Source organism: Anomaloglossus baeobatrachus, chromosome 2, assembly GCF_048569485.1.
Source record: "Anomaloglossus baeobatrachus isolate aAnoBae1 chromosome 2, aAnoBae1.hap1, whole genome shotgun sequence".
NCBI lineage: Eukaryota > Metazoa > Chordata > Amphibia > Anura > Aromobatidae > Anomaloglossus > Anomaloglossus baeobatrachus.
In genome coordinates, this window is record NC_134354.1 from 305,831,725 (window position 1) to 305,856,716 (window position 24,992).

Consider the following 24,992-nt stretch of genomic DNA (forward strand, 5'->3'; position numbering starts at 1 on the left):
ATATTGCAAAGGTTCTATTGGCCCGGGGTCTTTGGGGAGGTAAAACGGTTCTGCGAAACCTGCCCGGAGTGTCAGCTTACCGCACCCCTGGCCCACTTTCGCAGTCCGTTGGTACCATTACCCATTATAGAAGTCCCTTTTGAACGGATAGGGATGGATCTGGTGGGGCCCCTCGTAAAGTCCGCTCGAGGGCACCAACACATCCTAGTGATCGTTGACTATGCCACCCGGTATCCAGAGGCGATACCTCTCAGACATACTGCGGCGAAGCTTATAGCTCGGGAGTTGTTTGCTGTGTTCTGCCGGGTGGGGTTGCCCAAGGAGATCCTTACGGATCAGGGGACCCCGTTCATGTCTAAAGTGACCAAAGAGCTATGCTGGCTACTCCAGATCAAGCAGTTGCGTACGTCTGTGTATCATCCTCAGACGGACGGTTTAGTGGAACGATTCAATAAAACCCTGAAAACCATGCTCAAAAGGGTGATTTCCAAAGACGGGAAAGACTGGGATATGATGCTTCCCTATTTGATGTTTGCCATACGAGAGGTGCCACAGGCATCCACGGGGTTTTCGCCTTTTGAGTTGTTATACGGGCGACATCCCTGGGGATTGTTGGACCTGGCAAAGGAAACATGGGAGCAAGAGCCCACCCCCCATAAAAGTGTGATTGAACACATTTTAGGAATGCAGAACCGCATAAGCGCGGTCATGCCAATTGTGAAGGAGCATTTACAGGAGGCTCAGGCCGCACAAAGCGGCCGCTACAATAGACAAGCCACCGTGCGAACCTTTAAACCCGGGGATCGGGTGTTGGTATTGATCCCCACGGCGGAGAGTAAATTCCTGGCTCAGTGGCAAGGCCCCTACGAGATAAAGGAAAGAGTCGGGGTGGTCAACTATAAGGTATTGCAGCCCGGTAGGCGGAAACCTGAACAAATATACCATGTCAACCTATTAAAACCTTGGCAGGAACGTGAAAGCCTGATGGTTGTTTTTTCCCCATCTCCCACCTCTTCGGGTCGTTCAAACCCGGCTCCAGCGACCTCCGGAGAGGACGAACCGGAAGTAAGGATTGGAGAAGCCCTCACCAAGCAACAGAGGCGAGAGGCCAGACGGCTGGTTCAGCAGAACCCCGATGTCTTCTCCGAGCTGCCTGGTAGGACCAGTCTGATACGACATGACATTGTCACCGAGCCTCACCTGAAGGTACGCCTGAAGCCATACCGGGTGCCGGAGGCTCGAAGACAAGCCATATCAGAGGAAGTGAAGACAATGCTACGCCTGGGGGTCATCGAAAAATCCCGGAGTGAATGGGTTAGTCCCATTGTCCTAATACCAAAACCCGATGGCTCCTTAAGGTTCTGCAATGACTTTAGGAGATTGAACGAAGTATCCAAGTTCGATCTCTACCCCATGCCCCGGGTGGATGAGCTGATTGATAGGCTGGGACAGGCGCGATATTTCACCACGCTCGACCTGACCAAGGGGTACTGGCAGGTGCCACTGACGGAGTCCGCCAAGGAGAAAACCGCTTTTGTTACGCCGGAGGGTCTCTTCCACTATGTTGTCTTGCCTTTTGGGTTACATGGCGCTCTGGCCACGTTCCAGAGGTTGATGGACTTGGTGCTGGAACCCCACCAGGCGTATGCATCAGCGTACCTTGATGACATCATTATTTACAGCTCTGAGTGGCAGACCCACTTGGAACAGGTACAAGCGGTGGTGAACGCGCTCCGAACAGCCGGATTGACAGCCAATCCCAAGAAATGTGCGTTGGGGCTCACGGAAGCCCGCTACTTGGGCTACATAATAGGCCAAGGAGTGATTAAGCCCCAAATTAACAAAGTTGAGGCGATCCAGAAGTGGCCTAGACCCCTGACCACGAAGCAGGTTAGGGCCTTCCTGGGTATCGTGGGGTACTACAGGAGGTTTGTAAAAAATTTTGCGGGACTATCAGCCCCCTTGACGGACCTTCTCAAAGGCAAGAAGGCCGTCATGGTGCGCTGGACACCGCAGGCCGAGGACTCCTTCCGGGCCCTGAAGGGGGTCCTGTGTGGACAGCCCGTTCTTGTCAACCCTGATTTCCGGAAGGAGTTCATAGTACAGACTGACGCCTCGGAGGTCGGCCTGGGGGCAGTGCTGTCTCAGGTGGTTCAGGGGGAGGAACACCCCGTCACCTTCTTAAGTAGGAAGCTCACCCCTCCCGAGCAGAATTATAGCGTAGTGGAGAAGGAGTGCCTGGCGATCAAGTGGGCCTTGGAGTCCCTACGCTATTACCTGCTGGGACGACAGTTTCTCTTGGTGACTGATCACTCTCCGCTGGTCTGGATGAGGTCCGCCAAGGAACGGAATGCCCGGGTTACCCGGTGGTTCCTTTCTCTGCAGAACTTCTGGTTTACGGTTGAACACCGGGCCGGTAGGTTGCAGGGCAACGCCGATGCCTTGTCCCGCGGCCCGTGTTTGATGGCAGGAGTTCAACCCCGCTCGCTGGAACTGAGGGGGGGGTATGTGAGACTGTGATCGGGGTTATCTATGACGGCCGGTACATCTCGCCCCGGTTGCGCTCACTCCATGTATAGAAAGCAACTCCACTCCAGGGTTAATGTTTTCCCTGCAGGCTGAAAGGAGGGTTAAAAGGAAACAGGAACATGGGCGTGGAGCCCTAGTGTGAGGGAGTGAACACAACTCCCTGAGTTTCTGCCAGGGGAACACATGTGTATTGTTTTTGGACTTTTGGTTTGTGCAATAAACTGTGTGCTGTGACCATTGGTGCCTGGATCCCGTGTCTTCTGCCGTGCAGCCAACCACGCTACCTCACAATATATATGTATGTATATGTATATATATATATATATATATATATATATATATATATATATATATGTATAATGTAGGGATTCATCTCTGGTAGGTGACGGCAGGGGCGCAGTAAAGAGACACACACAGGTTTCTAGTCCAAAATAGGTCAGTGTTTTATTCACACTCGACACAAAAAACATGAAGTTAGTCTTACATCAGAGCAGGGATACAAAAGAAAAAGTCCAACTTGGCATACAGCACAGCAAATAGTCCAAGACATACCAGTCTATTCAGATACAGGTATCTTTTTCCTTCACAACAGCCAGACTGATTCAGTTCTCCAGACCAACCATTTTCACACTGAGAAGTCCTGGATGGCTATTTATGATAAGCTAATCATGCACCTGTGCACATCGGGCATTTCCTCAAAACTAGGGATGGGCGATCTCGATCTGTAAAGATCGGGGATCGTACTGATCACATAGTGATCGTGTACACGATCCCAACCACAAGCTTTCCTGAGGAGCTCGTGTTACAGATCAGGTCCAGATTAAGTCCTGGGTCTGTAAAAAAAAAAAAACCAAAACAACACATTATTAAAAAACATTGTCATTATGCTTACAGGTCCCGCAACATGTCCTGCCAAGTCCTGGCAGCTCTTGCTTCTGAGTCCGATCATTGCTGTGCCACCGGTAACCAGCAGTGAATTACAGGACCTTCAATGACGTCATAGCATGTGACCGCCTGGTGTGAATGTTGCTTGGCTTACAGACAAGTCACATGACTATGACGTTATCGAAGGTCCTGTGTTGTGAATGTCGTCTGTGTAGGTGCTGTTTTGGAGATCCCTCTGGTGGCCAGGAATGGTAATGTAGCTGAGTGAGTCTGTGACTCAGACAGGTATTGTCGTTAATTGGGAATTAAGGAAGTACTATTGCAGACAAGCCTGGTGTATATAGGAGAGCACTTTTTGTCTTGCTGGTGCCGGTGATAGTTGAATTTTCCTCAGTCTCTGAACCTGGCTTGGAGTTCTGTCATTCCCTGTTTTTCTGATCAAGATGTCTGCAGATAAGTTTGCAAGCTTTTGCCTTGCTTCCTGGTTTACACCTTAGGGTATTTGTTTGTTTTTTATTTTGTTTTTGTTTGGAATCTGTTTTTTTGCAGGTGATTTGCTTTTAAAGTTTGGTGAGCATGGGGGTTCCCCCTTTGCTAGCTATTCTGCAAGAAAAGGGAGATTCTCCCTGTCCAACTTGATTATTTGCTCTTTTGTATTTTTTGTGTTCTTTTTGGTATTTTGTTTCTCCCATTATTTACAAGAGTACCTGATATAGTGGGGGTGAGGACGTTTGACCTCCAGGGCTATTTTTACTATCAGGAGATTGGTATTTATCTGCAGGGTTTTTGTACTGACCGCAATCAGTTTCTTTTTCTTTCCTTTGAATCTAGGTAGTCGGGCCTTTCCTGTGCCAAAATTTATTTTTCCTATTTGTCGATCGTATTTTTCTACATCACCATAATCCCTATATGTCGGGGGCTGTCTATTCCTTTGGGGACTTCTCTGAGGCAAGGTAGATTTCCTCATTTCTATCTGTGAGGTGTAGCTAGTTTCTCCGGCTGTGACGTGGCGTCTAGGTGTTTAGAAACGCTCCACGGCTACTTCTAGTTTGGTCTGATAATTAGGGGATTGTGGTCAGCTCAGGTTCCAACTACTCTTGTTTTTTTTGGTGTTTTTCTACTAATAGGATTTTTTTGTAATCTTCCACGGTTACCGGATCATAACAGTATCACCGGCCAACAAAAAAAGGTACTCAAAAGAAGAGAAAGTATTTTTTTTTTATCTCTATATATTTTTCATTTTATTCTTTGGGTTCTGTGGAAGATCTTCTGTTGATATGGATACTAAAGAGTTGGTTGAGCGTGTTGCGAATCTCAGACTCCTGTTTTAGAACCTAAAATTCCTGTTCCTGAATTGTTCTCGGGGGATAGGTCTAAATTGCTGAACTTTAAAAATAACTGTAAATTGTTTTTTGCATTAAAACCTAAGACCTCAGGGAACTCCGTGTAGCAGGTTAAGATTGTGATCTCTTTGTTGCGCGGTGACCCTCAGGACTGGGCCTTTTCATTGGCTTCTGATGATCCGATTCTTGCTACTGTGGATTCCTTTTTTCAGGCCCTGGGATTGTTGAAACTGAAATAATTTTTTGTTAGAAATTCAGAAAGTGGGTAGTCCTTACCAAATGGAATGATGATGCACTTGCGGCACTTTTTCGTAAGGGTCGCACAGATGCAGTGAAGGATGTTATGGTGGGATTTCCTATTCCTTCTGGCCTCGATGCCTCTATGACTTTAGCCATTCAGATTGATAGGCGTTTATGCGAGCGCAAAATGATGTGTGCTGATGTATTGCTTGTGGAACAGTTTTCAGAGCCTATGCAGTGTGATAGGGTCCTCTCTAATTTTGAACGGCAGGGTTTTAGACGGAAAAATAAGTTGTGTTTCTATTGTGGTGACGCGTCTTACACCATTTCTGTCTGCCTTAAACGGGAAAAAAGATTTGCTCGTTCTTTTGCTGTGGGTACTGTGCAACCTAAACTTTTTTTGTCCATCTCTTTGATATGCTCTTTATCCTCATTTTCAGCTATGGCCTTTCTTGATTCAGGGGCCACCCTGACCTTGATGGATTTTGGGTTTGCTAAGAATTCCCCCCGGGAGTGTGAATGTACCACTGAATTAGTGCCAGGTTGCAAATTTCCTAAGAGACGGATCTTCAATCTATCTGTGTCCGAACATGATGCTATGAGAAACTATATTAAGGAGTCATTGGAAAATGGTCATATTAGACCATCCTCGTCACCTTTGAGTGCCGTTTTTTTCTTTGTGTCCAAGAAGGATGGGTCGTTGAGACCTTGTATTGACTATCATCTCCTTAATAAATCACTGTTAAACATCAGTATCCATTACCCTTGATGTCAGACCTGTTTTCCAGAGGAAAGGGAGCTAAGTGGTTTACGAAACTTGATCTTAGGGGAGCGTACAATCTCATTCGAATTAAGGAGGGTGATGAATGGAAGACGGCCTTTAATACCCCCGAAGGGCATTTTGAATACCTAGTGATGCCTTTTGGGCTCACTAATTCCCCCTCCGTCTTTTCAGTCAAAGGAAAAAAAGTTCCAGGGCGGCACTCAGGGATGAACAGTGCTCAGGTCTAAGGAAGGCATCCACAATCAAAATTGAAGAAAAAGACCGGCACTCTTCTTTATGAATGTAGATTCTTTTTATTGTACAATTCCATGTACAGGCATCAAATATTATAACTCGTTTCGGCGAAAGCCTTTCTCAAACAAAAGATGATTACTGCATCACAATTCCCACTCTAAATAATAAAGGTTCATGGATCTGGTAGGAGTAAACACCTTACTCATTTGCATAATCAATCAATTAACAACTCAAATCCCAAGATCCAATTCAAGTTAACAAAAAAAAAACCACCAAGAAAAACGAGATACTTTTATAAATGCAGAGCATATGAGGGAAAAAGGGGGAAACATCAATAATAATTAATGTGAACCATCAAAAATAAACTCTTGTTCATATAAATTATTGCAAAAAAAATTTTTTTACTATTATAATTTTTTATAATTTTATTAATATTCTTAAGGATTCACATAGCATCATGAAATTTAAACTAGAGAAACATAGGTTATATTATAGCAACCAACCAAATAAGCTTCCAAAAGCATTTGTTTACAAAATTACATGATGGGGTTACATTTATATCACAGAAAAATACGCAGAGAATGTAATCAGCGAGTCATTCATTACAAGAAACCACTAATATCATAGTCTCTATTCAGACCAAGCGGTTGCAGAGATTGCAGCCTGAAGATCCAATAGGTCTCTCTCCTCTTTAACATTGTGGTGCGATCCCCCCCTCGTCTTGGCAGCTGGACCTGCTCCAAGATCTGGAAACGTAGTTGGGAGACATTATGCCTAAATTCAGCAAAATGCTGGGATACAGGTAAGGTTAGATTTTTTTGCTTTATTGTATACTTGTGATTAGATAGTCTCTCTTTTAATTTTTGAGTGGTTTCACCTACATAAATTAAACCACAAGGGCATTTCAACATATACACCACAAAACTACTATCACAGGTATAATATCCATTTATTCTAAACGATTCCCCTGTACGAGGATGCTGAAATGTGGATCCCTTAATCACACCTGAGCAGTGGACACAGTTCAGACACGGGAATGTGCCTGTCACAGGTTTAGAAAGAAATCTCTGAACTAGTTTACTTTCACTGCCCAGGTCCGCTCTCACTACTTTATCCCTAATATTCAGAGACCTACGATGAGACATAAGGGGAGGTCTGTGAAAATCTTTAATATTGGAGGAGGAGTTGGATAAAACATTCCAATATTTCCTCAAGACTTTATGGATGAATACAGATGAATACGTCTTTTCAGTCATTCATGAATGATGTTTTTCGGGACCTAATTGGCAATTTCTGATTGTCTATTTGGATGATATTTTGATTTTTTTTTTCTGAAGATTGGGATGCTCATGCTCAGCAGGTTCAGAAGGTTTTTCAGATACTTAAGGAAAATTCATTGTACGTTAAGGGATCAAATGTCTCTTTGGCGTGCAGAAAATTCCCTTTTTGGGGTTTATTTTGTCCCCGGCTTCTACTGAAATTGATCCGGTCAAGATTCAGGCCATTCATGACTGGGTTCAGCCAACCTTTTTAAAATCCCTTCAAAAATTTTTAGGCTTTGCCAATTTCTACCGTAAATTTATAGGCAAATTCTCTAGTGTGGTTAAGCCTTTGACTGATTTGACCAAAAAGAGAGCTGATGTTGAGAATTGGACTTCAGAGGCAATTATGGCCTTCCAGGAGCTTAAAAAGAGGTTCACTTCTTCCCCAGTCCTGCAGCAACCTGATGTTTCTCTTCCATTTCAAGTGGAGATGCCTCAGAGATTGGAGCAGGTGCAGTTTTGTTTCAAAGAGATCCTAGTACTTTCAAGCTTAAGCTTTGTGCCTTCTTCTCTCTGACATTTTCTCCATCCGAACGAAATTATGATGTGAGTAATTGAGAATTATTGGCAATGAAGTGGGCCTTTGAGGAATGGAGACACTAGCTGGACATCAAATTGTGGTGCTCACCGATCATAAGAATCTGACCTATCTACCTATGTACTCATCTACCTATCCACCTATCTACTCAAAAATATAAAGAGAAAAATCAGAAAAACTGACAATTTTGCAGTCGTCTCTTAATTTTTTGCCAGAGCTGTTTTATTTCTATAGATAGATAGATTATATATATATATATATATATATATATATATATATATTATAAATAAACAGCTCTGGCAAAAATTAAGAGACGACTGCAGTAGCTGCATGGATTACCCTCAGCAATGGAAAATGCAGCGGGAGCCCATGCATTTTTTTTTAATTATTTTTTTTAAATAACAGAAAAAAAAAGTACTCCCCTGTATTTTGATTGCCAGCGAAGGTAAAGCCAGGTGATAGGGGTAGCAACCTGTAGCCGTCCGCTTTATATGCACTAAGAATAATAACTAATTAAAAAAAAATGCATGGGCTCCCGCTGCATTTTCTATTGCTAAGGGTAATCCAAGCAGCTACTGCAGTCGTCTCTTAATTTTTGCCAGAGCTGCTAACCACCAGTGCTTGCTGTTACCTTCACTGGCAATGGAAAATCCAGGGAAGCTCTTTTTTTCTACAATTTTTGCCCAAAAACGAAAAAAATTATTTGGGCTTCACCATATTTTTGTATGCTAGCCAGGTACAGCAGGCAGGTACGGGCCTGCTGTACCCGGCTGAGAACCAAAAATATATGGAAGCCCTTTTTTTAATTATTTCATGAATTTCATAATTTAAAAAAAAAAAACGACATGGGGTTCACCCAATTTTTGTGTCCCACTAGGTACAACTAGGCAGCAAGGGATTGAAATCCGCAACGCAGGATGGCCCAAGCTTTCTGGGCCCCCCCGCTGCGGATTGCAGTTTGCAGCCACTCCAGAAAATGGCGCTTTCATAGAAGTGCCATCTTCTGGTGCTGTATCCAACTCTTCCAGTAGCGCTGGTGCTGAGTGGCACACTGGGTAATAAGGGGTTAATAACAGCTTTGCCTTACCACCTGATATAAAGCCCGAGATTCTTAATTTCAGGCCAAGATTGACCTGGCCATTTAGAATCTCCAATAAAGGGTTAAAAAAAAGACACCACACAGAGAAAAAATACTTTATTAGAAATAAATACACAGACACACTTAGGGAATCCATGTTTATTACTCCCTCTCACCACTCCACGATCCTGGTCTTCTGTCTTCTTCAACCCATGCAGCTCTGCTATATCACAAAGCAAGGGGGTGGAGGAAGACCCTTCTGCTCCCCGTGCAGTCTAATTACTCAATGAGTGAGCAAAGGCTTCGGGTTGGTAAGCGGTGATTTCACCGCTGCCATAGTAACCTGACAGGCAGGTTACTATAGCAACGGTGATCTCCGATCACCTAATTCCCAGCGCCGCTATTCACCGGCTGTGGCAGCTAATCCCTGCTGCATGTGGGCTGACTCTGTAAAGAGCGCCGACATGCAGTGACTGTGAGCCGAGCACGTGCCCGAGCATCTCGCCGGTACACGGCGCTCGCTAAGTATACTGAGTACTGAGATGCTTGGATGAGCACCGAGTACCGGCGAGATGCACTGACAGGACCTAGCATGACATGTCATAGCCATGTGACCAGTCTGTAACCAATGAGATAATAGAACATTCATACATGATTGGTCACATGCTATGACGTCATGGAAGGTCCCTTTGTTACCGGCGGCACAGCGATGATCGGAAGGAGAAGCGGCGGGAGACAGAGTCTGCAGCACACGTCGTAGGGCCTGTAAGAATGACAATGTTTATTATTAACTGTATTTCCTATTTTACAGCCCCACCACCCCCCCATCCCATAACAGTAAAGTCAAATATCGGTGATCGGGATGCAAGATCGTGTTATCTCGATCCCGATCTTTACAAAATGATTTGGGCAAGTCTCCCCCATCCCGACCATCGGGGGGATCACCCATTCCTACTCAAAAACTGATATATATGTGTATATGTATGTATATACTGTATATAAACACATACATATATATTTATACAGATTTGTTTTAGAAATAATATCAGCTATCTAATTTAAGTTAACTATGTATTGCTCATATACTCACTGTGGTTGCAGCAGTTGTAGGATAAGATTTAATAGTTTTATTGACCTATTATTGATATTGGCCTGTACTGTAGTTGTGATACTCCCGCAAAGGCCTTAAGCGAGCTTTACACGCAACGACATCGCTAACGAGATGTCGTTGCAGTCACGGAATTCGTGACGCACATTCGACCCCATTAGCGACGTCGTTGCGTGTGAAAAGCAGAAACGGCCGTTAACAATCAAAATTACTTACCTAATCGTTGATGGTTGACACGTCGTTCCTTTCCCGAATATCGTTGCTGTTGCAGGACATAGGTTGTTCGTCGTTCCTGCGGCAGCACACATCACTGTGTGACACCGCAGGAACGAGGAACATCACCGTACCTGCGGCCGCCCGCAATGAGGAAGGAAGGAGGTGGGCGGGATGTTCGGCCCGCTCATCTCCACCCCTCCGCTTCTATTGGGCGGCCGCTTAGTGACGCCGCTGTGACACCGAACGAACTGCCCCCTTAGAAAGGAGGCGGTTCGCCGGCCACAGCGATGTCGCCAGGCAGGTAAGTATGTGTGACGGATGTAAGCGATGTTGTGCACCACGGGCAGCAATTTGCCCATGACGCACAACAGACGGGGGCGGGTGCTTTCACCAGCGACATCGTTAGCGATGTCGCTGTGTGTATAGCCCGCTTTAGTCTCACTGAAGAAATGTCTCACTGTCACTCTGATCTAGCCAGAGCTATTGATGATGGAGGGGTCAGCCTTGATATTACTGCTGGGCCACATGTGCACTGTCCAAATAGTTCCTCTGTAATCTCTTCAAAACTCACCTATTGCTGGGTAGTGCACACCCCATCTAGTCAAGTGATGGTCACGTCTCCCTGCTGGATAAAGTCATCGGGGCTAAGCTGTCTGACTTGTTTAAAATATGTAAATTAGATTTTATTGACTGAACAATACTGGTCCAGTCAGCAGATAAATTGCAGCAAGGTTCAGTGGGGGAGCATAAACTTCCCTCTGACACATAGTCCAGTTATTGTGTTTATATTGCTCTTGGTGTAAATGCTCCTAAGGCCCCTTTCACACATACGTTTTTTGCCATCAGTCACAATCTGTCGAAATGTGAAAAAAAACGGATCCAGCGCTGGATCCGTTTTTTTTCTCATTAACTTGTATTAGTGACTGATTGCGACGGATGGCCACACGTTTCATACGTCGTACAACGTCCATAGGAACATTTTTTGTGTGCGTCGAAAAAACAGACAGTGACGGATCCGTCGCCATTCGTCGTCTGTTGTAATGTTTGCCTATGGCCGTTTTTTTTATCCGAGCATGCCCAGAAGTCTTGTAAATTTACCACTGGTCATGAAATAGCATTTGCCATGACAAAATAATGGCATGACGGATCCGTTTTTTTTACAGGATCCGTCGCATCAGTTTTCCCACTATCTGCAATGGATCTGTGATGCCCTGGCAAAACCAGGTAGTCACACAGATAGGCCCCCACACAACACCTATTCCACATAGGGTTAAATCAGCCAACCTGAAACCCTAGTCACCCCCCCCTCAGGGAAGTTCAGACACACCAGTGGGCGGGACCAGGCGGATGGAGAATGCCCACCTAGGAGTCTGGGGAGCCCGGGGCGGGAAAACAGTTAGTTGAAGTCTAAGTTGTAGTCGGAGTTGAGTGAAGTCTGAAGTTGACAGCTGCACCGGGGTTGGAGCCCTGGTGCAGTGGATAGGTGGCAGACAGTAGCCAGTGCCAGCAGGAGACGGAAAGACGGCTGCCGGAGATCCGAGGTGGACTGGGACAGGGTTGTAGCCCGCCGGTACCGACACCGGAGAACCGACCCAGAAACCGTGCACAGAGGGGGTACTTGGACCCTGAAGCCAGGACAGGCACCAACAGCCTAGCAAATTAACCAATTGATGGCAGGATTTTAGGTCCTGTCCCAACCTAAATTCCAAAAAGTAGACAACCACCCACAGAGAGGGATAGGGCATCCGCCAGGGCTCGATAGATCCCACGGGTCAGCGTCTGACGGGCACGGCTTCCAACCAAAGGACCGGGAGCGGACTCCCCGTGTTATACACCGGGAAGTCTATCTTGGAACAACACAAGGTGCAGAGGAGAAAGGCATTGAGTACTAGCCTGGGTGTGGGACCAGATACACCCGTCTGCGGAGGCCGGCCACCATCACCTTGGTTTACCAAAAGAACTGTGTGTTTACTGACTCCACACATCAGCAGCTTCCTCCAGCACCAGGACAACCGAACTGTAAGTGTGCTGATCCCTGCAACCCTGCACAACACTGGGCCCAGGGGCATCCATCCCTACCCACGGAGGGGTTAACATCCAGCTGCCATCACATCTCCCTTGGGTATCCCATAACCACAGCGGTGGTGCTACATCTCACCACGCACCGTGGGTGGTGTCACAGACGGTTTATTGCAAATCCCCGTATATATACATCCCCTTTTATTGGAAGTGTCCGCGCGACCCCCGGGTCCGGAGAACCCCTCGAGCCATACCGTAGATCCGGATCCAAGCAGCACCGGCTGCTGGTGGGGGCGGCACACCTCAAACTTGGCGTCACGAACAGGATACTTACCCATCCACTTACCTGGTGGAAGTGCACCTTGTTCTGGACTGTCAGTGGTTCTCCGCTGCAAAATTTTGAGAATCCACCATTTTTTACGCCATTTTTAGGCGCGATAAACAACAACCCAGCGTTTTCTTTCCCGAGAAAGGGCGCAAAGACAAACCCCCACCCCCTGAGAACACGGCCGGAAGGAAAACCCTGAGGCCGAGATCGAAACTAGCAAGTCGCGTCTAGAGACTGCTCCCAAAAAACCAGGGGGGCGGGCAAGAATTGCGGCATGTGATCTGAGGAGATAAGAGGCAGGTACACCAGGACATCTTTTGTTCCTGGACACCATCTCAAGAGGATGTCTGCCCGGTCCGGCGACTCGAGCAAAGAGGAACCAGCGCCCGGGACTGCTGAGTGGGTGGAAGCCCAGACAGAACGGATGTGCCAAAGGATCCAGGCCCAGGACAATTTTCTGCTGAAAAGATGGACGGCCGATATGAGGGAGCTGGCTGCAGCCGTCCGGGCCCACGAAGTGGAGATGGCCTCGGAGGAGCGGGTAAGCAACCCACGCCCCTATGTCTCCCAGGACCGGCTCAACAGGCTGAGGAGCTCGGTCTGCCCCCGTCCGCCACGTCACCTCCCTCGCTGCCCGTACCTGTAGCTGGCGCCCCGCTCGGTCCGCTGCCACAACCAATGGCAGCGGTACCCGTTCCATCTGCCTGCGAGGACCCGGTAACGGAATCCTCGGGCCATGAGCACGCCATCGCCCCGGCACCCGTACCAGCCCCGCACCGGCCCAAAGCACAGAAGGTATCCCCTCCGGCCCTGAGCCAGGCTGCAACCCCGATGACATCAGCCCCGGCCGCACCTAAGATGACATCACCTCCAGTCTCAAAGAAGTCTGCACACTTGATGACGTCGGCCCCGGCAGTCCGTCCGGCCGCAGCAGAGACTAAGCCCGACCGGAAGTCGGTCCCAGCAATGACGCTGACCGCTCCCCAGTCCCGGCTGAGGCGCAGTTGGGATGCACCTGCGGGGCAGCAGAGTGGGCCATGACACAGCAGAGCCCTCCACTGCAAGTGAGACCGGTCGTAGCCGGCACGGAGGATATCCGGCTGGGCCCAGCCCCTGAACAGGAGGTAGAGACTTGGACCGATGCCAACAGGACCTCGGTAGCCGCCATTTTTGAAAAATTGCAAGTTGCTTTTGAAACCCGCATAGAAGCGGAATTGCGGATGCAGTTTTACCATTGCCGACAGCATCCTCAGGACAGCATCCGGGACTACGCCTTGAGGCTGCAGACCGCTTTGCGTACGCCGAGACAGATGGACTCCATCACCAAAGTTGAGAGCAATAAGATGCTGGTTGAGCAGTTCTTGCAGGGGCTGGGGTCTGCTGAAGACCGGAAACAGCTGCAGCTGTGGGCCCGGGAGCATCCGGACTTGGACTTTGTGGTCCTAAAGGACCGAGCCATTAAGGCCTTAGAAACCTCTGAAGCCGGTGGCCCTGAACCACCACCTTGGCCGGCTGATACTGCTCCCGTCTCAGTGGCGTCCCCTTTATTAGCTTTGCCGGCACCTGCAGCGATGCCCGGGACTGCCGAGGACTTCTCATCACAAGGACAGCGCCTGAGCCGGGACGTCGCCAGGATCCTCGCAACCCTCCAGCTTCCGCCGAAGGCCAAGCCAGCAGAGAAGATCCAACTCGCCGACAGCCCCGAGGACGTCCCCTGGATGCAAAGGAGAAGGAACAGCAACAGCAACAACCGGTATGGACAGCCCGTTTGCTACAAGTGCAACAAGACTGGTCATTACTCCCGCCGGTGTCCTTTACACGAGCAACCCCTGAGGCCAAGGGCCAATCCTCAGGAATAGATTCTCAAGGGCCAGCTGATTGGCGTGATCGGTATGTCGGAGGTCGCCCTATCATCTCCCTTGCTGTGGACGGTATCCCGACGTTTGCCCTTCTGGACACTGGCTCGTAGGTAACGACTATACCGTATGTATTATACCAACGTTACTGGTCTGATAGTGAACTCACCCCACCTGATGCCAGCTTGACCATCATTGCAGCCAATGGACTCCCTATGACCCAAGTCGGGTTAAAGGAAGTATCTTTAAAGGTGAGGCGAGTGGAGCTGAAGCATCAAGGACTCATTGTGGGGCAGAATGACCCTAGTGATCGTAACCCGAAAATGGTCCTAGGGACAAATGTGATTGAGAACTGCATGGGAGAAGTCCTGCATTTGTTACAAAAACTGTCTGCCACGGCAGGAGCGGGCCGGCAGAGGGCTCTGCAATGGGAAATTCGGGCCCTCCTGCAACGGCAACAGGTGAACATGTCAGGTGGAGAGATTGGTAGTGTGCAGGTGATGGATGTAGCGCCTCTAGTGGTGCCTCCGCGGAGTGAAATGATTATTTGGTGCAGGGCAGCAGTAGGTCCCAGGGAACAGGATTACCCAGAAGTGGTAGAGCCCCTGCCGTCAGAACACTGGCCCACAGTAATGGCAGCCAGAGGGGTGATTGATGTCCGGAAGGGAAGAGTGCCCGTGAGAGGGATGAATTGCGGAGAGGAAGAGGTTAGGCTACCCCGCTACACCACCATTGCTAAACTCTTTACAGTAGACACTGATGCCATCCAGGTAGCAACCTCCACAGTTACCGCATCACAATCAGACAGTGACAGTTCACCGAAGCAGTTAGAGGAGTGGTGTCAACAGCTACACGTAGGCACTGACTCCACGCCCACACACCACAAAGAAAGGGTGTACAGGGTAGTGGTAGTGCAGGAGTACGAGCAAGTATTCAGCAAACACCCGTTAGATTTTGGGAGGATAAAGGGGGTCCAACACCACATCCCTACCAGTGCACATCCCCCTATCAAAAAGAGGTATAGGCCGATTCCACCCGCACATTACCAGTGTGCCAAAGACATGTTGAGGAACATGAAGGAGGCAGGGGTCATCCGTGATAGTTGTAGTCCCTGGGCAGCTCCGTTGGTCCTGGTAAAGAATAAAGACTGCACCATGAGGATGTGTCTGGATTCCCGGAAGATTAACCAGATAACGCACAAGTATGCCTACCCTCTCCCCCGTATTGAAGAATCGTTGGCTGCACTGAAAACAGCAAATTTATTTCTCTACTCTTGACCTCACTAGTGGCTACTGGCAGGTGTCTGTCGCGGAAGAGGATCGGGAGAAAACTGCTTTCATCACCCCGATGGGTCTCTGCGAGTTTAACAGCATGCCTTTTGGGCTGTGTAATGCCCCAGGAACCTTCCAGCGGCTGATGGAATGCTGATGGGACACCGCAACTTTGAAACCGTCCTGTTATATTTGGATGACGTCATTGTCTACTCCAAGATATACGAGGCACACCTAGAGCACCTTGCCGAGGTGTTTGAAGCTCTTTCCAAATACGAGATGAAACTGAAGCCCTCCAAGTGTCATTTGCTGAAGCATAAAGTGCAGTACCTCGGGCATGTGGTGAGTGCAAAAGGTGTGGCACCGGATCCAGAGAAAATTACAGCTATACAGAACTGGCCAAGGCCTACCATAATCAAGGAGGTGAGGCAGCTCCTGGGCCTGGTAGGCTACTACCATCGCTTCATCAAGGGCTACACCAAGATAGCCGCCCCCATGCAGGACCTTATGGTGGGGCAACCCAGGAATGGTAAGACTCCTGGGCCCCCGTCCCCCCTTCACCCGGGGTGAAGAACAGGAAGAGTCCTTTCAGCAACTAAAGTCGGTTTTGACCAGAGAAGAGATCCTAGCCTACCCTGACTATGGCCTCCCGTTCATTCTATACACAGACACCAGTAATGAAGGCCTGGGAGCTGTCCTGTCCCAGAAGCAGAAAAGCAGAGAAAAGGTGATTGCTTATGCCAGCAGGACGCACCGGCCAACGGAGAGGAATCCCGAGAATTATAGCTCCTTCAAGTTGAAGTTCTTGGCACTCATTTGGGCGATAACCAAGAGGTTCAAGCACTACCTGGTGTGGAGACACGGGGCTCAGTGGGTACTCTCGTCCGCTAAAACCGGCCGCCTTCAGAAAGACAGCGTGGCTCAGGGCTCATCCTAACTGAACGCCAGCCTCCTTAACCGTGGGCGGAACACTACTCAGACAACACAAGGTGAGGGAACCACAATAATTAGACTTTATTGGATCCTCAAACAATTAACGGCACATAACACATAACCAGCAAAACACAAATGTAACAGGCAACAGAGTCTCACCCTTCCGCTGGCTCACCAGGGATTTAGAATGTCCATGCCTCAGATGTTCCAGGGCTAATTACTCCAATCCAGCAGCACCCCGCATTCGGTGGGCATCCACTGTGACTGGAATAACGCCAGATTTAGGAAGCTGGCTGAGGTCTGCAAAGTTTGTACCAGGTGACTGATTTGTCCCAACCTAGGTTTCCTCCTTAAGTAGTCTCTGGTATGATGATATAATCCTGGCAGCCGGAGTCGAAATCCCTAGACTGTGGATATGGTCTCCAATCGGAACCGAAGTCCCTAGATTGAAGCCACAAGGTATCCTGATCCTCTAGCCAGCTCCTAAGAGCTTAGACTGGATCATACACATCCATCAACAACAACAACCTGGTGACTTAAAGAAATCCCCTTTTCTAGCCACAGCCTTCCCTTTGGATACACTGCGTCCTCATCAGATTGGTTGGACAAGATTGCTTCTCCCATTGGATGAATTTCAAGCTGCATGGATAATGTTCATTTAAATGATGTGCATAGAAAGACTGAGGATATCTACATGAAATCTGCAAGTCACAGACTAGACAATGGCTACTAAGGTAATTTACATTAGATTAGCAATACACAACTACATTACAATGAATGCTCAGAGGGGACTGGCAGACTGAATGTTAAGAAACTTTAACCCTGGCTGAATGTTAAGAAACTTTAACCCATGAGAGTCCATGTCGTCACATCTGGCTTCTGCAAAGTTCACTGCCTACACAGATAATAACCCTCTAACTCACGTGGATACGGCAAAGCTGGGGGCCCTAGAACAGCGCTGGGTGGCTCGGCTGGCAAACTATGACTTTACCATTAAGTACTGGGCCGGCCGCAAAAACACCAATGCAGATGCGTTGTCTCGGATGCCACACCTACCTGATGGAGGGGCGGATGAAGATGAGTTGGAAGAACTTGAACTTCCTGCGTTCCATTAACCTGACAGTGTGTAAGACGCAAGGCCATATAGTGGCCAGCAAGAAGCAGCCTTCAACCCCTTGCCCCACCATGGTTGGCAGGAAGCCCAAGACAAGGACCCTGCAGTCCGGCTAGTCAAGACGCTAATCTCCCAAGCTCATTCCAGGATGGAACCCAATTCCCCCACAGAAGCACAGCGACTGTGGAGAGAAGGAGACCGTTTGTACTTATGCCAGGGCAAATTGTACAGAGAGCTGACTAATCCTAAGACGCATGAAGAGCTCCGTCAGATTATAGTGCCGCAAGCTTATGTGTCCGTGGTCTTGAAAGCTTACCACGATGGAGTTGGCCACTTCGGATGGGAGAAGTTAGAGATGCTGCTGAGAGAGCACTTTCACTGGATTGGGATGAGAGTCCATTGAGGCATGGTGTAGGGATTGTGGTCCCTGTGTGCTAAGAAGGAAGGATGGAACCAGCCAGAAAGCCCCATTGCAGCCAATTGTCACTCACCAGCCACAGGAACTTGTTGCTTTGGACCACGTCAAGCTCACACCAAGCCGGAGAGGCTACACCTACGCCCTCACCATCATAGATCACTAGTCCAGGTTCATGGTAGTGGTACCTGTCAAGGACCTAACGGCTCGCACTGCAGCCAGCGCCTTCCAAGCATACTTCTGCCGGCCGCATGGTTACTCTTTCAGGAGTTCTGAAACTTGTACGGGTGCAAGAAGATCCGTACCACCCTGTATCCCGCCCAGACCAACGGGATGTGCAAGAAGATGAACCACCTGGTCCTCAACCTTCTCAAGACCTTACCCCTCAAAGAGCGGAACCTGTGGCCTGAGAAACTACCTGATTTGGTGGACATGTACAACAACATTCCCTGCAGCTCCACTAAATGCACATCGGCATATCTAATGAGGGCGAGACCCAGAAGACTGCCAGTGGATCTGGAGTTGGATGTAGAAGTGCCTGAAGCTATCCCGTCAACTGTTGACTGGGACACCAAGCGTCGGAGGCAGTACCGACAGATCCAAGAATATGTGGAGGGAAACTTGTGCCAGAGCAGGGAGAGACAAGAGCAGCGTTTCAATAGACGAGCCCAGGCTGCCCCCTTCGAACCTGGAGCTGTAGTACTCAAGAGAAGAGAAGACTGCACAAGCTGGATGACCAGTGGGAGAGGACCCCTTATGTTATCCAACACACTGGTTGGGAAGATCAGAAGACGTATCTTGTCAGTCGTGACCAGGGGAAGACTACGGCCACTGTCTCTAGGGACCACTTGAAGAAAGTGTCCAGAGCCCCTGAAGATGGTGGAGAAGGCTCCCGCTCCCACTCCGGGTGTGGAGAAAAAGAAAGAGGTGATCCACACTATTATGGGTGACTTTCCAGCTGATTGGCCTATGCAGAATGGAGCGGTGATTGTTCCCGTTATAATGTTCCCACAACCCGTGGAAGATACAGAGCCAGAGAGGTCCATCAGCGACATACCAACACAAGCGACCAGGGATGCACCTACACCACACCCCCATAGGTCCCTACCAGCTATACCTGACACTAGGGAAGAGGGATCCGTAATTCACTCTTCCCCACCAGTCCTAAGTGAGGGTGGAGGGCTAAGACGGTCCACACGCCCTAACTTGGGTCGGCCACCACTCAGGTACAGAGAAACTGATGTTTAGTGAGTGGTGTCCGCTTGCTATGTAAATAGTGTGTGAATGAGTTCCAATTAACCGAATACTTCACCTGATTAGAAGAAGATTAAGGTAGTGGTTCCCGGCTACCCACAGTTGTGTTATACCCTCGTTGAAAAGTTTCTACAGTTTTAAAGGACCATGGCTTAGGACTGGCAAGCCAACCCAAAAACTTTTGGGCTTTGTAAATAATCCCTGACCACCTTTCTTGTCTCGCCGCAGTCTCTGGAGAGCCTGATTGGAGGAAGGAACCTGCGGTAGAAGCGGCTGAGGCCCAGTCACTGCTAAAACAGATGACTACCCTCCAGGCCAGGGTTCCCCGAACTTGGCGCCCGTGAGAAAGACTGCCAGGTAAGGAACTTTTTACCCGGCCCGTGTGGGTGTCACCCGGACCCGTTCCTGGACTTGGGCAAAGGGGTTTGCACCAGTGCTTAGCGGTGGCACCAGGGAACAGGTTGTTTGGCTGGGGGGCATGGTGAGAAGGTGGTCCGGTCCGTCCTCCTTATATGTGCAACGTTTAAGATTGGTGCCTCCCGTAAGGGAAGAAATTGTAAACAGTTATTATACTTGTAAATCTGTTTTTCTACTTTTTCTAGTTCCCGTTAAAAAATAAACGGTGGTGGTCAACAGACAGTCTGTATTAAACCAAGAGGGAATGTGACGCCCTGGCAAAACCAGGTAGTCACACAGATAGGCCCCCACACAACACCTATCCCACACAGGGTTAAATCAGCCGACCTGAAACCCTAGTCACCCCCCCTCAGGGAAGGACAGACACACCAGTGGACGGGACCAGTCGGATGGGGAACGCCCACCTAGGGGTCTGGAGAGCCCAGGGTGGGAAAACAGTTAGTTGAAGTCTAAGTTGTAGTCGGAGTTGAGTGAGGTCTGAAGTTGACAGCTGCACCGGGGTTGGAGCCCTGGTGCAGTGGCTAGGTGGCAGACAGTAGCTAGTGCCAGCAGGAGACGGGAAGACGGCTGCCAGAGATCCAAGGTGGACCGGGACAGGGTTGTATCCTGCGGGGTACCGACACCGGAGAACCGACCCGGAAACCGTGCACAGAGTGGGTACTAGGACCCTGAAGCCAGGACAGGCACCAATGGCCTAGCTAATTAACCAATTAAGGGCAGGATTTTAGGTCTTGTCCCAACCTAAGTCCCGAAAAGTAGACAACCACCCACAGAGAGGGATAGGGCATCCGCCAGGGCTCGGTAGATCCCACGGGTCAGCGTCTGATGGGCATGGCTTCCAACCAAAGGACCAGGAGCAGACTCCCCGTGTTACACACCGGGAAGTCTATCTTAGAACTACACAAGGTGCAGAGGAGAAAGGCATTGACTACTAGCCTGGGTGTGGGACCAGATACACCCGTCTGCGGAGGCCGGCCACCATCACCTTGGTTTACTAAAAGAACTGTGTGTTTACTGACTCCACACATCAGCAGCTTCCTCCAGCACCAGGACAACCGAACTGTAAGTGTGCTGATCCCTGCAACCCTGCACAACACTGGGCCTCGGGGCATCCATCCCTTCCCACGGAGGGGTTAAAATCAACGTTTTTTTGCAAATCCCCGTATATATACGTCCCCTTTGATTCGAAGTGTCCGCGCAACCCCCGGGTCCAGAGAACCCCTCGAGCCATACAGTAGATCCGGATCCGAGCAGCACTGGCTGCTGGCGTGGGTGCGGTACTGATCCGTCACATCAGTCACAAAACAGATTGTGACTGATCCAAAAAACTGATGTGTGAAAGAGGCCTTAGCTATTCTGATTTCTTAAGCTACTTTCACGCATACGGTTTGAGCACTGCGGCTCAATCCGGCTGTGAAACCTATGCAACGGATGCGGCGAAAACACCGCATCCTTTGCATACGTTTTTACATGCGGCCCGTCCGTTTTTTTCCGGTTGCGGCATGCTACTGAGCATGCGCAGTGGAAGAAACCGCATGCGGCGGCAGGATGCGGCTTTTGCCGCATCGCGCCGCATCCGGCATCCATAAGCATGCATTGAAAAATGCGCCGCAGCGGCCGGATGCGGCGCGATGCGTTTTTTTTGCCGGAGCAAAAAACGTGCCAGGGAACGTTCCATACAGCCGCTGCATCAGCTAAATCTGCCGCATGCGGCAAAAACCGGACAGAACGCAAGCCCATGCAGCACAATGCGGCGCCAATGCAAGTCAATGCTGGAAAAAACGAAACCGGCGGCAAAAAAAATGGTTTAGTTTTTTCAGCAGAGCGCCGGATTGTGCCGCACTGCTACAACCGGATGTGTGAAAGTAGCCTTACCCAGCTGGTTACCCTTGGACTCATTCCTGGAATTGACCTTGGACTGATTAAGCCTTGCTTTGGATGTCTCTAATTCTGTCATTCTGGTCTCAGCCCCAACAACTATTATGCTGAATATGTATTTATTTGCTGATTTTGTCTCTGGTTTTGGCTCTACTAATTTTCCCGTCTACTTTACCGTATTACCAACTCACTCTATTGGCCAGCTAATCTGCTGTGAATTCCCCTAAGTTGCATGCACAAAGATCACTACAGGGTGAAGGAAGAGAAAACCAAACCTGGGACATGGTAAGCGAATTGGCTAGTGCAAAAACAGTCCATGGAAGCCGCCTTAGGCCGGTTTTAGATGTCCGTGTTTAATTCGGTACAAGCCACACGCATGGTTATGGTCATACGTGTGTCATATGTGTGTCCATACGTGTGACACATGCCAGAGAAAACACGGGTCTTTTATTAAATAAAAATATATTCTATACTTACCTGTATCTAGCTCTGTGTTCTTCGGTTCTGCTACCTCCCGCTCCAGACCCCCTCTAATTATATTCATTAATTATTCACTGCATTGAGGACCTTGAAGCTGGAGCATTGCAGGGACAATGCCGGTGACCGCGTCGCCGAGGACAGCATCGCAGGGAGAGGTGAGTATTCATCAAGCAGTGTGTGTGCAGTGACGTCCAGGTCATTGGAGTTCCCAATGAACTCTGATGACATCCCGATGACACCCCTGCGACAACCGCACTACAGTGGGTGTCAGGACGGTTACTTCATAGGTTCATCAGATTTCATTCGGAACTCCAATGACCTCCTGGACATCACTGCACACACACTGCTTGCTGAATACTCACCTGTCACCAGCAATGGCGATGCTGTCCTCCGGGATGCTGTCCCTGGCGCGGTCCCCTGCGCTGCTGTCCCCGTAATGCTCCAGCTTCCAGGTCCTCACCACACTCTCCCACACACTCACACTCTCCCACACACTCACACTCTCACACACACACACACACACACACACACACACACACTGCTGGATACTCACCTGTCCCTAGCGATGCGGTCCCTAGCACTGAAGTCCCCGGCGCTGCTCCGACTTCCAGCTCCTCAGTGCAGTGGACAATCAATGAATATAATGAGCGGGAGTCAGAAGCGGGAGACAGCAGAGCCGAAGAAAACAGCACTGGAGGCAGGTGAATATAGAAAATCTTTTTATTTAAAAGATCCGTGTTTTCTCCAGTACGTGTCACACGTATGCAAACACAGAGGTCACATCAGTGTGCGATCCGTGTGCACCCGTGCTGCCGGAGAAAAAGCAGACATGTTTCCGTGTGTGCGTGCGGGGTCATGAGGGGTGACACGGTCCGTGTGAAAACACGTCCGTGTGAGTAACAGTATAGAATAACACGGGTACGTGTGGCATCCGTGTTAAGAACGGATGTCACACGTACCTGAAACACGGATGTCTGAAACTGGCCTTAAGGTATTCTGTCTCTATATTATACTGCTCTCAGATTACATGACAAAAACTTGATGACCTGATTTGAGCGAGATGTGTCTCACTTACTGGGCAGCTTGGTGTAGGTTTGATAGCCTGCTTAAAAATGATTTTTATCACTAAAGGACTAGTACAGCTGCAGTCATTTAGCCTTCTATGTTCATGAGCAGTGAATAACCTCACCCCATCATTGATTGACAGCTTTCTGTATATGCTGTGCATAGGCAGAAAGCTGCCAATCTGTAATGAGCGTGGGGTTATAGAAATATCAATCTTCAGAAAAAAAAGGAGATCTGGAGCAGATAAAACAGTGATTTTATCAGAACTGAAGCAAGCAGCCCAGTAAACAGACGCGACAGAGCAGTTTTTTTCACAGGATTCCTGTGAACGGAATCCTGTGAAGTTACACATCCGTTGCGTCAGTTGACCTCTCAAAAACGACGGATCCGTCATTGCATTGCAACAACGGACCTGACGGAAGCAAAACAACGGAAGTGTGAACCTAGCCTAAGTGATACATCACTGGACTCAGGACTTCTGCCCCTACATCATACTGCTTTTAGATATGGTAGCAAAAACCTGGTGACAGATTCTCTTTAAGTATAGCAAAATTTTCACAACCGTTTATAACACTCTTTCAAAGCAGGAACCACTATGTAATTCTACATCAATGTGGGCATCACAACACTGCACCAGAATTCCATCTGAAAGTTTTATTGTCCTCTAACTCCTTATCTAGAACATTAATGTTTTTGTGTTATTTTAGCTAGCAATGAAATGGTATTCACTACTAAATATTCTCATTTTTACCTAATCTCTCTACTAGTGAACACAATATTACAGATTTTAACTGACTTTTTACTAATGGGTAACCTAGTTTTTTTCCTTCTTTATTTTATACTCCTTCAGCAATTAGGTTTGGTAGAATGCCAGAAGCAGAAAGGAGACGTCTTGTACAGCCTACCATGGAGGACACCAATTCTCCAGTGTCTGACCTGGTGGCTCTTTCTCAGAGCATCCACTCGTCTTATATGAATACCTTCACCATGACAAAGAAAAAAGCACGGGATATTCTGACTGGCAAGAGTAGCATTTCGGTGAGTCATTTTTTTTTTGGCTTTGTCACTTAGTCAATATTAGTTAAACTACTAATCAATATAAACATTGTCTATATTAAGCAAGAATGAAAATATTCAATATGCTAACAAACAGAACATCTATTTTGTAAATCCCCGATTACTAGCTTTAATGCAACTAATTACAGTAACTGAATTACCTTTTTGGGCTCGCAATAAAACAGAACCCATAATAAAGGTGGCCATACATATTAGACTTGGGTAGGCTCTACCCTCCAATCATCTAATGTTTGCGAATTCCTCTACTCTCTTTTTATTGATGTCAGCTGATGACTTAACAATGAAACATCAGATAATCGGTTACAAAGTAATATGTAGTCCAGGTCCACAGACCATCCACAGTCTATAAAATATGAGAAGATCCACAGCACTCCAAACTGGATCAAAGTATATGGTGGTTTATTTACATATAAATGGTTATGCGTTAAACCAGTTTAGAATGGTGCAAATGTTGTACTTCATGATTAGCTGACAATCATTTGGACTGTTTTGGATGAATGGACCAGTCGTGAACGTTGGATTTTAGCATACCGATATATTCTCCAGGTAGATAATCCATTGCAGAATCCTCCAGCAGACACTTCTTTCTTGCTACTGAGATCACATAC

General features: G+C 48.2%; 1 protein-coding gene across 2 annotated transcripts in view; it reads left to right on the forward strand.

Moving 5' to 3' along the window:
- Positions 1 to 24,992, forward strand: part of PPARD (peroxisome proliferator activated receptor delta) — a 278,036-nt gene that overhangs the window by 237,430 nt on the left and 15,614 nt on the right. For both annotated transcript variants that reach the window (XM_075335866.1, XM_075335867.1), the window contains exon 4: positions 24,158 to 24,345. In XM_075335866.1, the coding sequence (XP_075191981.1) occupies positions 24,158 to 24,345 (188 nt within the window). The remainder of the gene's footprint in view (positions 1 to 24,157; positions 24,346 to 24,992) is intronic.